General features: G+C 34.0%; 2 protein-coding genes across 2 annotated transcripts; both read right to left on the bottom strand.

Moving 5' to 3' along the window:
* Positions 1–1,703: 1,703 nt before the first annotated feature.
* LOC110769793 (transcription factor bHLH25-like) lies at positions 1,704–3,905 on the bottom strand. The gene is made up of 4 exons (XM_021973834.2): positions 3,591–3,905; positions 2,824–3,423; positions 2,229–2,600; positions 1,704–2,105 (listed from the first exon to the last, which is right to left on the bottom strand). The coding sequence occupies exons 1-4, from the start codon at positions 3,627–3,629 to the stop codon at positions 2,031–2,033; spliced, it is 1,086 nt and encodes a 361-aa protein (XP_021829526.2). The 5' UTR covers positions 3,630–3,905; the 3' UTR covers positions 1,704–2,030.
* Positions 3,906–11,764: 7,859 nt separating this feature from the next.
* Positions 11,765–14,229, bottom strand: LOC110769787 (transcription factor bHLH18-like). The gene is made up of 5 exons (XM_088254290.1): positions 14,029–14,229; positions 13,820–13,908; positions 13,124–13,729; positions 12,582–12,956; positions 11,765–12,285 (listed from the first exon to the last, which is right to left on the bottom strand). The coding sequence occupies exons 2-5, from the start codon at positions 13,853–13,855 to the stop codon at positions 12,211–12,213; spliced, it is 1,092 nt and encodes a 363-aa protein (XP_088110416.1). The 5' UTR covers positions 13,856–13,908; positions 14,029–14,229; the 3' UTR covers positions 11,765–12,210.
* Positions 14,230–15,802: the final 1,573 nt, after the last annotated feature.

Here is a 15,802-nt window from a genome sequence, read left to right on the forward strand (position 1 = left end):
TTTGTTTGAATACTAATTAGGGCAGCATATTCTTCAGCTGGACTTTTGTTTTGTTTTTTTCCCCTTGTTCATCATCTAGATGGCAGTGCAATCTTGATTGTCCTCATTTCTTACAATTCATACAAAGAGCTTGTACTTAATGAAATTGATTAGTAGATAAGATGAAGAAAATAATTAACCGATAGGTTCTTTTTTCAACAGATAGTCAAACATGTTATAAGCCTTTCAAGTCGAATTGTACATTTAAACATTAAAATTTTATTAAAATGTGAGTATCCAACTTAAATCCAATTATGAATGTGCAAATAAGCCCAAAATCATTTTAAGTAGTACTTATCCAAGACTTCCATTCTTTAATGTGACATATTCTCAATATTATTATCGACCAGGGAATGCCGTGATGAACCTTAATAAAGAGGAGAACTTATTAATGATTCGATTGGGATGCACTCTTGTGTCCTAATCGTTGCATCTCACTATCATGTTGGTTACCAAAAAAAGTAAAGCATCTTTAGTTGTAACTTAGATAAGAGATAATATTATAGATGATGATGCAATAAGTCCTTCTTCTAGTTCCAATCTCCGGAGCCGTGCATATCAGATAGTTTACATCAACAAGTCAATAAATATTTGAAATTTGTTTCTTATTAGCATTTGGTGGCTCCCATCAAGTGTTCATTGTTTGCTGAGCGGTTTGAAAGAGTCACCTCACATCTGATCGGCCTCAGAATATGCAATCTGTCTACCAAGTTAGAGGAGATGATATTCTAATTAATAAGCTAAGCTTTATTTATTTATATCTAATTAGCAATTAAATTTCTTAAATACTACTTGAACATCTTCGCATTTAATAAATCGAAGAGGTTTATGAATCAAATCTTATTCTTAAAAAATAAATCGAAGAGGTTTATGAATCAAATCTTATTCTTAAAAAATAAATCGAAGAGGTTTGAACCTAAAGACAGCAAGAATATATCCAGAAGAAGACAAACTGGGCAGATCACATAATCTCTGGTGGGACTAAGGTTGTCCCCTACCTAAACAATAATTGATCGTATCATATTTACTTAAATGGTCCCTGTGCGACCCTATAAAACGGGAGAGAGACAACAACATCTTCAATGGTAATTATGAATTCTTTTGCTGAAAACTCTACAAATTTCCTTACAATTTGAAGTTACATTTCTAAATTGACTGTCAAGAATTTTTTGCAAGCTCTACTTCTGACTTTTAGGCGGTTCCTCCCGTCTTTGTCTTACAAAGACAGTTTTGTTGTTTTTGGTTGGGGTGGTTTTACAATAACTTTTGTACTTCATTTAGAATAATATAAGGTTTATTGAAAACCTAAATATCTTAATTCGACTAACTAGTCATTGGTCTATTGGTATTTTTCTCAATTAAGTTGGAGGAGGTTTCAGTTTTGGCTCACAGTGATGGCGATGACAATAAATATTTGTGATAAGTTCGATACTTGGTTGTGGCCCATTGTAAGATGAAAACTAAAACTAAAATCTGATTTTTTTTGTCTGTTTTTGTTTTTGGTCGACAAAGAGAACTTGTCAATAGAATATCAAAGTGAGATATGGGCCATGGAATGAAGAATATTCACCAAAGAAACAACAATCAATCATTAAAGTCACAAAATACAAAGGAAGTTAACACAACCCCTCCGGAAAACAAATGAAAAAGATAAAAGAAAAAACGGCAGCTAGGTTTTCATATATAACAGGAGGGTAAACTGAACGTGGTCAACGGGTCAACTACGCAAAAATCACAAAAAACCCTCTTGCAAAATAAAACCGCGCTCGCAACAAAAACAAAGCCATGGCAATGGCTAATATTTCATGCTTCACAGAGAGGCTTTGCTTCCTTCAAAAGGCCATGAAAGCCAGAAAAAATAAAAGACATGAAAGAGGAAAAAGACATGCATAAGAAAACTGTCAATAAAATTAATTTATTCCTATTTATCTTCCAGCTTCTAGATCGAACTCTGAAGCACAAAGCGAACTTCAGAACTTCCGATTTGCTGGTCACACAAACTTGAGCAATGACTGTCTCAGGTTTTTCACAAGATCCTTCATTGTCATGCTGAATGCAGCGTCCATCTGTAATTAAGAAATAACAAGTTTCATTAATTAGGCCTTTACATAAAATCAAACATTAATTTCTTCTAGAAGAAATAATATCATGTTAATTTAAGTAGTTAGTGAATAGGTGTTGAAATATACCTGAGCAATTACAGTGATATCAAGAGTTGAATTGCCAAAGCGCAAGACACTGCTGTTAACAATGGTGAGATCAAGGTTCTCTATTTCGCTTAGTATTTTTGCCAAACATCCTTTGGTTTTCTCACAATGGACTCGTATGAGAACCTCCTTGTCCGAAACCCTTGCTTCGATTTCAGGGAGTGGCTGGTCGGAGCAGCTCTCAAAGTTCTCATCCGATGAAGAGATATCATCATCTGCAGAGTACTGAGTCCTCTTCACAAACACCACTGCTTCCACGGTTTTCTTAGCCGCTTGTTCCTCCAGCGTCTTCGTACGTTCTTGAAGATGCTTCATGTACTTGATCGCATCTCCAAGGACTGAAGCTTTGTCCATCTGAAATTTTGTGTAAAGGGGTCATTTAGAAAGCTTGGCTGTACTTCAATAATATTACTGGAATTGTTCTATTGCAAGACATTACACGGTCAATCTGAACTGTTTAGCAGACAAAATCTAACTTTATAGTTAGATTAACAGTTTTACAACATAATATGTAAAGCTATCTAACAAGGGAACATATTACGCATTGAACTATAGAAACAATTAATTAAGTACGTACCTTCTTTAAGCCTGGAACTAAGGCAGATAGAGCGATGAACCGCTGGCTGAGTTTTTCTCGGCGCTTTCTCTCAGCAAGAACATGATCTTGAGCATGTAAAGGACTCCTAGTGACTGTAGCTGCTCTCTTGATCCCTTGTCCATGTTTCGGTGAACAAGTTTGGGGGTCATCGGAACCTTGGGAAATCAAAGTTGTAAGGTTCAATTTCCCATTGGAATATTCCACCTCATTCTTTGGCTTCATTGTGCTGTCTAGAGTACCATAGAACTGCTGAGAACTGGTTGGGAGTGATGAGTTGGAGTTATCAAAAGAAATCAGATGTGAGGAGGAAGAAGAAGCAGCCTTGGCCATAATTGTGTGGTCAGTGGTGCAAGGGTTCCAAGTAGTGTGGTTCTTAGGCTGTTTTGCTGGCCTTTCTTGAGTGCCGGCCTGATGAGGAGTTTCGATGGATGCGTTGCCGAAGTTGTGTGTGGCTTTAGGGGTGAAATTCGGGTAAGATGAGTAGCTCTCAGAAGAAAAAGATTGGAAATTGAGATCATCAAGTGAGTAGTCCAGAGAGTTCATTTCATATTGATGGATAAAAGTAGGATCCTCCATCTCCTATAAAAAAATATATATATATGGAAGCATTAATATGGATAGCTACCACAAATTATGAAGAACTTATTGCTAAAGTTTTATTTATTTATTTTGGTATTTTAAATTTCTTAGTTAAAGTCTCTTCATGTTAAGGGATATGAGCTCAGATGTATATATAAATTGCATACCAAATCAGATACCCATTTTGCTGATGAAATCATGTCCATTTAAGCACCTTCTTTCTTTCCTTGGAGTGGATCGGAATTGGCAGCACCTTTGGATTAGACTAAACAAGACAGTAAAATCTTAGTTATACTTCTTCTTTCTTGATAAAAATAAAGGGATATGAAACTTGAATAAAGATATCATGGAAGAATGCTTGATTAAATTAAGGAAGAAGAAACCCAAATCTGAAAAACCAGCTTTTGTCATAAAACCTTAAAAACAAGTGCAGGGAAGAAATTAAGAGTGGAAACCTCAAAGAAACTCCTTGGTATTTGGAAAAAAACAGGAAAAGGAGAGTTGAAAGTTGAAAGCTCACCTTATAATAATAAGACTTGAGAAGAGAGAAGAACCAAGTTTTGTTTTCCAATTCGCAGGAAAGACGAGTTTGCAGTGTTTTATAGGTGTACGAACGCGCTCCACTCCACACTGAGCAGATGACTAAAAAGAAAAGGGTAGCAAAGAAAATTTGTACGTAACAGATCCAATTTAATTTACTATTAAAGTTTAGTGGCACGTGTGAAAATGGTTTCCGCATTCTGATGAATGAACACTATTCATTTGGAGGCTTTCTTCTCTTGGTCAAAGTGTGAACACTACTCATTTCTAATAACTTATAGGCTCTAATGTCAAAAATGGTCTGAGTATTTGACCCGTTCTGCTAACTTAGAGCCCGTTTAATAACTTTTTTTTTTCTTCTAAAAATTAAAAATTTAGTAATATATTTCATTTTGTGTTTTCAGAAAAGTGAAAACTAGTTTTCAAAATCACCTTTATTTTTTTAAAAACAACTTGATAGTGTCTTCAATTTTCGTTTTCATTTTGTTTACCCTCCTTTCTCATTTACCAATTTTAAATTACCACACATACATTGCACTCAAGTTACCAAAACTCGATATTTGGGACATCCGAACTTGAACCTAACTACTCGACTCTTGTGTTTGACCCTATTTTGAGCTTTATGACTTTTAAGTTTAAAATTCACCAGACATTCCCCCGGACTCCAAAAAATTCATCGAAAAATATTACGAACTCTTTGTAACATGCATTTTTATTCTATGATATCAAATTCACAATTTTTATTGACTTCAAAAGGAATTTCATTTTCAAGTTCCCCATAAAACTAAATGAAATTGAAATCAGTTACCAAACAAGTTTTTAAACATTTTCTTTTGTATGGAACTTTTATATCAGTTTCTGTTAAATTGGTTACCAAAAAAAATTCCCGTTTTCATTTTACAAAAAGAAAACTGAAATGGTTATCAAACCGCCCCTTAGTATGAGTGTTTTCAATGTGGCTCTTTAAATTTTGTGGTTTACCTAGTCATCCAATCTTGGCTATTTTGTTAAATTACCATTAAAAAAATTCTTTAAAAGTTTTAAAAATTAATGAGAAAAACTCTAATTGTTTAAGGAAATTATAAAGTTCAGTTTACAAATAACAAATAAGAATTAAAATAACAAAATTATTAAGAAAAACTGGAAACCCATCAGCCTCATATACATCCTGCCCTTGCTCTCAACCCGCCGCCACCACCACCCCAAACACCATGAGCCAACTAAGCCACCCCATTCTCTCAACTAACCACACCGTATCGATCCCTACCACGGTGTCAATATCCAACCATCACCACTCATGACCATCTACACACCCTTGGTCGATCCCTACTTCTCAACGTGTAACTTCCTGTCGCCCCACTTCGTGTCTGGGTTGTTTTTTCAATTTTTTTCATTTTATTTTTAACCTTTTAATTATATTTTTTAAAACTGATGATTTTTTAATTGAATTTTTTTTCCTTAAACAATTAGTGATATATATTTTTATTAGTTTAGATAGTATTTATGATTTTTTAAATAATAATTTAATAGAAAGGACAAGATTGACTAATATAATAATATTACAAGAACTAAACCGGTCAAATTGAAAATACATAAAGTAAATTCCAAATGACCCCTGGCCCAAGTGGTCCTAAATTCAAGTCCCCATAGTACCCGTGTATGTAAGTTTTCCCCTTCCCTTCTTAACTTTGGGGAAAAAAAAATCTCGAAAGGTAAAATTATTGGCATTTAAGCCTTACTTATTATTATATTAGTTTTGTTTAGGCATGTGAGAAAATGGGGTGAAAGTTTGAAAGCAATTATGCGCTGGCTGAGGTTTCACTATATGCACTAAGGCAGCTTTTGGCGGCGACAAGCTGGGTTCTAATTCCACACGAGCTCGATTGTAGCCATTTCCATATATATATATATATATATATATATATAGTTATTCTCTTATTCGGATGTCCGCACGTTATTATCGTGCGGATCCTATTGTAAACAGGCAGGAAAACAGAGAGGGGTAGTACAAAATACACTGCGTCCGCACGATAATAACGTCCGGACATCCGGATAAGAGAATAACTATATATCAGTTATTCTCTTATCCGGATGTCCGCACGTTATTACCGTGCGGATCCTATTGTAAATAGGCAAGAAAACAGAGAGGAGTAGTACAAAATACACGGCGTCCGCACGATAATAACGTCCGGATGTCCGCATAAGAGAATTTCTATATATATATATATATTTTCGGGTCAAGCCATTCCATTTCCTCTTCCAATAATCTTGCTCATGATGGTCATCAATCACATCATGCTCACGTACTTAATGACTATTTAACAAAAGGGTAGATAGATAATCCAATGGTACCTTGGAACTTATTATATATACAACAAACAAAGGAATAAAGGATAGTGGTTTTAATTAAAAGGGGATAATGGAAAACCCAAAAAAATAGGATATATTCTAAGGTGTACGATCTGATTGAAAGATTTAGCAGTTTTAACTTAAGCTTAGGATCAAACTAAATAATTGAGCATCGATTCTGTTCTTTCTTTTATATATGATTTGTTGGGATGATGACTCGGGCGACACCTTGAAGCAATGACTTGCAGATTTCCTTAATTTCTTCAGTACTATATATGGCTGTTTTGGCTGTATTTAACAACCGAGGTGATGACTTGAACCATGCACGTCTAAGCCTTAAGCATCATGCTATATTAGAAAATTTAAAACTTCAGCTGTCATAGTAATTGATTTTGAACCTATATAAACATAGATTAGCGTTGCTATTAACAAAGTGTAAAGAGCTTTCGAGCAAGATCATTAGCATTTTTGCCCTGCTAACTGCAGATAAACTACTCGTGAGATACTAACGGGAAAGATGATGTTGGGCTGATTACTACTACGTACTGTTACTTCTAGAATGACTACTTTTTATATATGTAGGGAAGAAGAAACACAAAATGGAAATAAGAAAAAAACTTGCAGGACGAAAATACTGACTAATTTGGTCGGTGGACACGCACGTATAAACACAAACTAATTAAGTTGGTGTAGCTTCACATTTGGAGGACTCCTTCAACTATGGACCAACAATTAATGCTGACTTCAACTTGGACGAAATGGTATGACGGACAAAATTTTGGTAGTTTGAATCTTAATTGTATTTCTATTTTATTTAGCTTCTCATATATCTCAAAAATCAAAATTAATTTTTGTACGCACACATATTATTTTTAAAGTGATGAATGGAATATTATTTTTAACCCAAATTTAAATCGTATCTAGTGATCACTAATTATCAATGTTAATCACATATATAGTATTCACTTTGTAATTTTCAAAGTGTAACAATTTTAAACATGCTTTACGCGAACAATAGCCTTAAAAGTATATTGGTGCTAAAGTTCTATTGCCTTTTTATAAATAAGAAAAAGTATTGGTACTGGTTTCCATGGCAAGTCACATTCAGATGAAAATGTGCTCAGTTGCAATGGGGATAACACTATTTTGCTATCCTCAGCCAATACTTGTATGCCATGTAAAACAAGTTATTGCGCGTCATAGCATTATTGCTGGAATAACAAAACAGTGCTAATTCCCGTTTCATGCATGTATTTCTCACGGAGCAATACTTTTTCACGTTAAAATGAAAAAGGGAAAAACCAATATAATTAAGGGAGTTTCACTAAAATACCCAAAATGGGGGCTGAAATTATAAAAATACCCAACATCCAAAACATTTTATAAACATACTCAAAACTCATCATTACACACTCAAAACCCATTTATAAACATACCCAAAACCCATCATTACACACATACCCAAAACCCATTTTGGGTATGTTTCTATGTTTAAATAGTACTTGGGTATTTTTATAAATACATGTCTAGAATTGGGTATTTTTATAAATATCTATATAATTAATTGGGGTTTACGAGTACGCAAAGTAATATCTGGCTCTGCTAGGTGAACAAGGCACCGCCTTTATTGTAAAGAAATACAATAGCTACATTTCGTGTGAGTTACCTTTTACTCAAAAATGGACGTACTCTTTTACTCAAAAATGGACGTACTCTTTTACTTAGTAACTTGTTCATCGATCAGAAATTCAAGTGTTTTGTCTTCCTTTGTGAGCTGTACGTAGTTTTTAGTAGCAAGCAATTGACTTTATTGAAGGATCTCGAAGATCTAATTGGTACACTTGTTTATGCTTCAATGATGACATTTTTGCCTAAACTTTAATCAACATTGTCCATGTAAATGGGAATTAAAAAGCTGCAAGATATTAATTATAATGCAATGTGCAATAGCACTAGAAACCACAATCGTTAGTTAGGGTTTAGGGTTATTTATTTATTTATTTATTATAATATAACTCAAAAAATGATTATATATATTAATAAGATGAGCTGTTGGCATGTTGCGCCGGGAAAGAGATTAAAATAAGTACACCAAAACTTGGATTTATCCGAAATTGGAAACAAGTATAGTTTATGCAGCGGCCCCCATGTGTGCTTCTGAAGGCATAAAGAGAGATGTCCAAATTTCAGACCAAAAAAAAAAAAAAAAAAGAGAGATGTCCAAATCGATCCACAAAGGCCTTCCAGATGCATATATATTTTATTAATGAATGACCAATAAGAACTCACGATTCATGGAAAGAGCCGGCAGTAATCACATGATAAACGTGATTGGATTAAATTAACTCTTATCTTAAGCTACTCATCAAGCAGCTAATTAACAATAGTTATTTTCTCATCACTCTACTTAACATAACATTATATATAATTCATGTATATCTTCCATTTCTTTTTTGTTTTACGCCTCTGTCGTCCAGTCAAGTTTAGCTTTTTCATCAATCACTTTGCTTTCATTGAGGTAACATGTTTTGAAAAGATATCCTCTACCTTTGAAATACATGGTTGGAAGATATAAAGAATTGGTGGGGTTTGTTGAATTTTGGAGGGTGGGGGGGTCTGGTCTTTCACATAAGAGAATGGGGTCGGGTTGTATTTGGCATGGCATCAGATTGAAAACGAAGTTCACGAATGAAGAGAAACTTTTATTTTCACAACTGAAATGTCCCTATAGGTCAAGTTTCTCTCCAGATAATGGAAGGCGGAATTGAACACGGGTCAATACTCTAATTTTAGAATCCTAAGATCGACTAGCTAATTCAAATATGAATTGAATCATAATTATAGGGGAAGCACTATTCTCCCCTTGCAGTATAATTTTATATGAAATTATACTGTAAATTAGTTAGTTTTACATGTGGTATATAAATTTTACAGCCTATAAGCTATCCTTCTTCATAGAACTATCACGTGGTTATAAGAAAGTTTTGTTAATTTTTTTTTTTTTTGGGTGGGGGGGAGTGCACTGGTAAGGACAACAATGTCTCCATTATAATATGGTATAACTATATGGACTTTTAATGAAACTCCTATCAACTATGGCGAAAAAATAGGATCAAATCTGACAACTGAGAGAGCCAAGTTTTTATCTAATAATGGTTGATATAATATATATGTATCTCACTCGTATATGATTTAGTGTCATACGTATTCGAAGACCATACGCTTAGCGAATTCAAACGTGCATTCAAATTTCAGGGGATTTGCAAATTAATATGTAATCATGCGGCTTATAGATTTGTTTAGTTTAATTACCCCCAAGTATAAGGCTCCAAGTAGTCTTCGAATCTCTTTAAATAGTCAGCAATATCTAACAACTTTTAATAATGAAATGATAGACACTGCATTTGTGTTATTATTGCCAGTGCACTGGCAATGGTGTCTAGCTAGCTGCTGCTGCTTGGACTTTAAAAGGTCAATGCCGATAGATGGATCATCAAAACATATGGTTGGCAATGGGTTGGCTTTGGGTAATCATAAGATTTCAACTTCTTTTTTTCTTTCTGTTTCATTCTAATCAATGATAATATGTAGTTATAAATTACAATCCTATGATCTCAAAAATTTGTGTCACTTGGTATATATTGGATTTGATAACAAACAGTACCTGAGGTATTGGAGAACCAAATAATAAAAACAGACCCTAAGGGTACGTATTTAATTATATTATTATTTTTAAAATTGTAGTGGGAGGGGAATCTGCGATGGATCTACTTATAAATTATAGTTAGTATTCTTCGTTATATATTGTTCTTGGGGATCTCGTAATCCATAGTGTCCCTTAACAACCGATCAAAATCCTACTTTTGCCGGATACAAGATATTTGATCATGGATAAATAACCCCCTTTTCACCTCTAGACAGTTTCTGTTAATTAAGGAATGTGCAAGTTGTTATAATAATATATATGAGAAACCAAGGTTTAGGCTTAAATGAGATTAGGTTAAAGGTGAGGAAATGAATTAGAATTAGGTTATAGGTAACGAAAGGGTTATTTATCCATGATAAAATATCTTGTATATATTTTAGCCAACTTCAAGCTCCAATGAACAATGATATAAAAGCTTTTCACTTTCTATTACACCTCTCATATCAGGCTTGTACGATTGTTATGCTTTGAATACAATTTATGTTAAAACTTAGGAAAATTGAAAATTTGTTCAGTCATTTGATTATTGCATTTTTTGTTTTAGTTTTATCTAACGAATTGTGCCTTTTATTTTATTTTAATTATTATAGATTTTTAGATGATCAAACAATTTCATATTTTGATTGTTATTATTTTTTTTGCAGGATGATCCTTGAAGGGATATCTAAAATATAGATGGTTTTGATTATTGAAATTGCACTGTGTGGTAGCCCTAAAAAGGATGTGTGCAATTTTTTTTTTCCTAATATATAAAAAGTTGTATTTTTTTAATAAAAAAAAGATTTATTATTAGATCAGAGAACTTTTTTCATTTGTTCTATGTAATATGTTTTTTTGTTAAAACAAAAAAATTTATTGTTTGAGAAAAATTGTGTAAGTAGTTGAAACAATTTGAATTTGTTTTGTAAGGGAATTTTGGTAATCACTATGGTTTTCATATTTTGATTTCTGACAGTCAGTAAAAAACTTAATTGGAATGCTTGACTTCGATTCTTGGTTAACCCGATTCCTAAGGTCGATTCTCTAAAAGAAAAGTTGGAGAAATTCTTCCAATAAAGTGTTGTGATTCTTTAAAAATTTGTTTGCTACTCTGTGAAAGATTAGATGAAATCTACATCTATCTTTCTCTGTGAAGAAGGTTCTCTCTCTCACATTATTAATGTTAACACAGATCTCTTCCTTTTCTCTCAAAATAGTTCATAGTGTTGGTAGAATTTTGATTCTGGGCATAAACGACAAGTGGGTTTGTTTTGGTTTTGGTTTTTAGAGGCCATCAAAGTCTTTGGCATGGTGAGAAGGTGGGAATATCTTAGGGTAAGAGATGGGTTGGCAGGTGGGAGATGGGTGGCTTGTATCAGAGAAGCCCTAAACTTGCTCAAGCTAAAAGAGCAAAGGGGTTGCAGAGATGGGGGACGAGAAGAAGGGAGAAGAAAGGAGGAGGGGGGAGGGTCAAGAGAAAAAAGGGAGAGAAAAAGGGGTTTTTCCTTCTCATAGATATATTTTTATTTATTATAAGTGTATATTACTATTAAGATTATAAAAAAAAAATTGTAAATGTATTTAAATTTCTTGAATTTTTGCAAAAAAAAACATAAATAAATAACTTTTTTTTTTATTTTTATCACAGATGTTTTGGTGATTATACACAATCACAACACTTCTATAAGAAAGTTTACTAAAAGTTATGACACTGTTTTTTATACAACCCTTTTATAAATATAGATTACCAAACATATAACTGCTTTATTTCACAGCTGTTTATTCTCATAGCACATCATACACAGTTTTATTATTATTTAAAAGTACATCGATACCAAACTAGCCCTTAAAAGTTAGGAAGAAGAGATTTCATTTGAAAAATGAAAACTCAAAAAACTTAATAATGTCTGGCCGTGGGGTTCCTTGTAATAACAGCAGGTGGGTAAATTCAACGTGGTACCAACAAGTCAACCACGCAAAAATAAGAACAAAAAACCCTCCAGCAAATACACATAGGGAAAACCTCATGGGAAAACAAAGCTTCAGCAATGGGCCCAATGGTGGATGGTCTCAAAAATGGAGACTCACAGGCATTGGACTTTTCTCGGAAAGGTTGGGAAAAAGAGTAGGTTGAAAAAAAAGGTGGGGAAAAGAGAACTTTTAGCTAATTGAAAAACCAGAAACCTCAGACTATGAAAATGCCCCATGGCCTGTCACATGAACTTCAGCAGAGCCACTCGCAAGTTTCTTGCTAGATTCTTCACTGACATATTGAATTCATCATCCATCTGCAAGACAAATATGCAAACAATTTACTAAATCATTGATGTCATCATCTTCAAATTACTTTTTTAGAAAAATGTAATTGTTAGCTTCGCTCATACTGGGTACCAATCTAACCATATTGAATTCATATTAATTTGTTTGATATGACTAAATTTTGATCATGTATCAATATTGCATCGATAATATATCAGGTATTGTATATCGGTACACGGCATCGAATAGTCTTTTCTCAGTGCTTTTGACAGAAAAAAATAAAAATCTTTTCTCAGTGCTATAGATGAGTGAAAGGTATGTATACCTGAGCAATAATTGTGATATCTAGAGCGGAATTCCCAAATGGCAAGACACTGCTATTAACCACAGATAGTTGAAGCTTTTCAACTTCGCTTAGTATTTTCACCACAAAGCCTTTCTGTTTCTCACAGTGAATTCGAATCAAAACATCCGTTTCTGAAACTTTTGCTTCAATTTCTGGGAGTGAAGCTTCGTCAGAGTGGCCCTCAAAGCTTTCATCGCAGGAAGAGGTGCCATCATCAGCAGAGAGTTGAGACTTCTTCACGAACACCACGGATTCCACGGTTCTCTTCTTGGTTTGTTCCTCAAGCACTTTCACTCTTTCTTGAAGCTGTTTCACATGCTTGATAGCATCTCCAAGAACAGAAGCTTTGTCCATCTATAGCCAAGAAATTGAAACATCTAAATTAGTAAACATACAGACTATTCGGAGTCCATTTTTTCTTGCGAGACGTAACTACGAATATAGACGACACATTCAAACAAGAATTACCGCTATTAATATGAAATGGGGTTTAATCAACTTCATTGAGAAAAATGTAGTACCTTCTTTAGGCCAGGAACAATGGCAGAAAGAGCTATGAATCTCTCGCTGAGCTTTTCTCTCCGCTTTCTCTCAGCCATTATGTGTTCTTGAGCGTGTGAAGGTGTTCTAGTTATTGAGTATGGCCTCTTAGTCCCCTGGCTGCAGTCTTTAATGGAAGACTTGGAAATTAAAGGTGAAAACTGCATATTTATTTGGGATGGAGCCTCATCCTTCGGCTTCAAGGTAGAGTCAAAATTATTACAGAAGTGCTGAGGCTTGGAAGACGGTGAACTCGAGCTCTCGAAAGAAAGAATCTGGGAGGAAGAAGAGGAGGGTTTTGGTGAAACATGTTCTGTGATGCCAGAGTTCCAGTTACTAGTCTTGAGCTGTTTGGCTGGCCTCTCAAAGCTGGTCTGAGAAGTCTCATTAATGGATGAACCACCACTTAATGTGGTGGTGGTGGTTTTGGTGTTTTGGGTAGTCAAAGTTGGGTAAGATGAATAACTTTCAGAAGATAAAGATTGCTTGAATTTCTCCCCAAGTGCAGTGGCAATGTCCTGTGCAGTAAACCCTTCATCAAGAGTGTTCAAGTCGCATTGAGGAATGAAATTGTAATCATCGATTACCTGAAAATTAATTGTAACAAAAAAATATTAACAAAAAAAGAAAAAGAAAAGGAAAATTGTTCCAGGATAATTAACAATTCAGAACATTACCAATTCAGAGAACCATTTGGCTGATGATATGTCCATATTAATGTGGCTGGAAGCTCCTCTATTTAGTCAAAGATATGGACAATATGATCCTAGAAAGATGAAGAAAACCAAAAAGTCAAAACAAAATCCGAATTTAGCATGAAAATTTCGAAGAATGAAACTTTAAGGAGCTCTCTGGAGTTCACAAGAAGAGAGATATGGAAGCTTACCCTTCTCCTTCCTTGAGTTGGAGAAAGTGATATCCTTTAGCACTTTTATACCAGTTGTACGTCAATTATATTTTCCTATACCTCATGTGAATAAGGCTGGCTTCTCTCTCACAAGTCGTTGACGTGAGGTGAAATCATGGGGGCATAAAAAATTTGACAACTTGATCTGGAAATTGATACCGTATCTACTGGAATTATAAAACTAAACTTTGTAATTTGTATTGTTGTCTTTCCCAGATTTAATCGTGTTGTTGTTTCTGTAAAAATTCTAGCAATTTTCATCTCCGTTTTGTCTTCTCTTGATGGGCTGTTGTTGGGTTGCTGTTTGTTTTGGAATTTGTCCAACCCAAAAAGGCACAATAAAAACAAGAATTATTTGGAATGAGAATTTCCTCACCGTCCATAGTAATTATAAAATTTCCAACAATTGATGGAAGAGCGGATTAATGATTTTTTTTTTCTTGCCTTCCATTTTTGTCGGAGATAGAGAATCATGTAAAGCTTAAAATGTTAAAAGATGACAGCAAATTGAGCTGAGAATGTTGAAATTTGAAGATAGATAAGCATCAGATGATCTGAATAAAGTGAGTCACTGATATATTGGATATACATGAGAATTAGAGCAGCTATTTCTTATTGGATTTGGTGTCGTGTTATGTTCTTAATCATGTTACCCAACCCCACCATGCTAAACTAAAAACAAATGCTACATTACTAGCTAATATCACGCCACCTTAATTACCCAAAAAAGGTTTACTATGTACAGAAAGGGCTCCCAACAAAATTCACAGGTTGCCTCAATGAGACTCCTTCCTACCGTGTAAGGCCTAGCCCTCCAATCCAATTTCCACGTCCCAACCACATGAGCTCACAGCTATATAAAACATATATATATATATATATATATATATATATTAGTCCCTTTTTATTGAGGGATTCCCCAAATATTTTTTTTTTTGAAGAACACCCTTTAGAATCTCCTACAAGTATTTTCTTAACAATCTAAAACATTTATTTTTTAAGTCTACATTCATAGATCATTTTTGCAAAAAATTAGACAAATCGGAAACCGTTTCGACATCCAATTGTATCCTATCAATGGACACAGTGTTTCAAGAAAGTACTAAAATTTCAATAACTCAATTGAGTGGTCAAATGATATCGGATTCAAGTGATTTTTTGTAGAAATGATCTTCGAATGAGTATTTACAAAATAAACAGTTTGAATTAGTGAATAATATAATACGGAATGGACCCTACACTACAAATTGTCATCTCTTTTTGGTTTGTTTCTAACTCCATCCGTCACGTTCACTTCAGTTTCCTCACTCTAAAGCCAAGTTGGAGTATCAAAATAGTTGTTGTGATATTAACCTCACGTTTAAATTGATGAAAGAAATTAAATAATTCAAGATGACAAATCGTAAATAAAAGAAAACACTTTACGTGGTTATTTGACAAAACTATGTCTATCAATCAAATCCCAATACTAATAAATGATAATCAAATAGAATTTATTTTGCATATGGGTATGTGCTTGGTTTACAGATGCCTATGCATGCTCTCTTTCTCTTATCTGTGGTTAATTTACTTTTTCCTTAGTTGGAACTTGGAATAAACGATCACTTGATCGTGCACTACAAGTTAATTATCTTATCTCTAGTCATCAAGTCCAAGAAAATGGCAAAAACATGGGGAAACCCGTGAGAAAGGTTTCTCTGTTTATTTGAGAGCTTGAATTTCGTAAACTGACCGCTAATTTATTTTCTTTCTG

This window comes from Prunus avium, chromosome 6, assembly GCF_965620075.1.
Source record: "Prunus avium chromosome 6, drPruAviu1.hap1.1, whole genome shotgun sequence".
Taxonomy (NCBI): domain Eukaryota; kingdom Viridiplantae; phylum Streptophyta; class Magnoliopsida; order Rosales; family Rosaceae; genus Prunus; species Prunus avium.

What these genes read in the sequence shown, in the direction of transcription:
- LOC110769787 (XM_088254290.1), bottom strand. Translation starts at nt 13,855, where the DNA reads ATGGACATATCATCAGCCAAATGGTTCTCTGAATTG. An exon ending in TTGTTCCTGGCCTAAAGAAG is followed by an intron (nt 12,957 to 13,123) that starts GTACTACATTTT and finishes TCTTGGCTATAG; the next exon opens with ATGGACAAAGCTTCTGTTCT. An exon ending in ATATCACAATTATTGCTCAG is followed by an intron (nt 12,286 to 12,581) that starts GTATACATACCT and finishes TTTGTCTTGCAG; the next exon opens with ATGGATGATGAATTCAATAT.
- LOC110769793 (XM_021973834.2), bottom strand. Translation starts at nt 3,629, where the DNA reads ATGGACATGATTTCATCAGCAAAATGGGTATCTGATTTG. An exon ending in CAAAATGGGTATCTGATTTG is followed by an intron (nt 3,424 to 3,590) that starts GTATGCAATTTA and finishes ATTTTTTTATAG; the next exon opens with GAGATGGAGGATCCTACTTT. An exon ending in TAGTTCCAGGCTTAAAGAAG is followed by an intron (nt 2,601 to 2,823) that starts GTACGTACTTAA and finishes ACAAAATTTCAG; the next exon opens with ATGGACAAAGCTTCAGTCCT.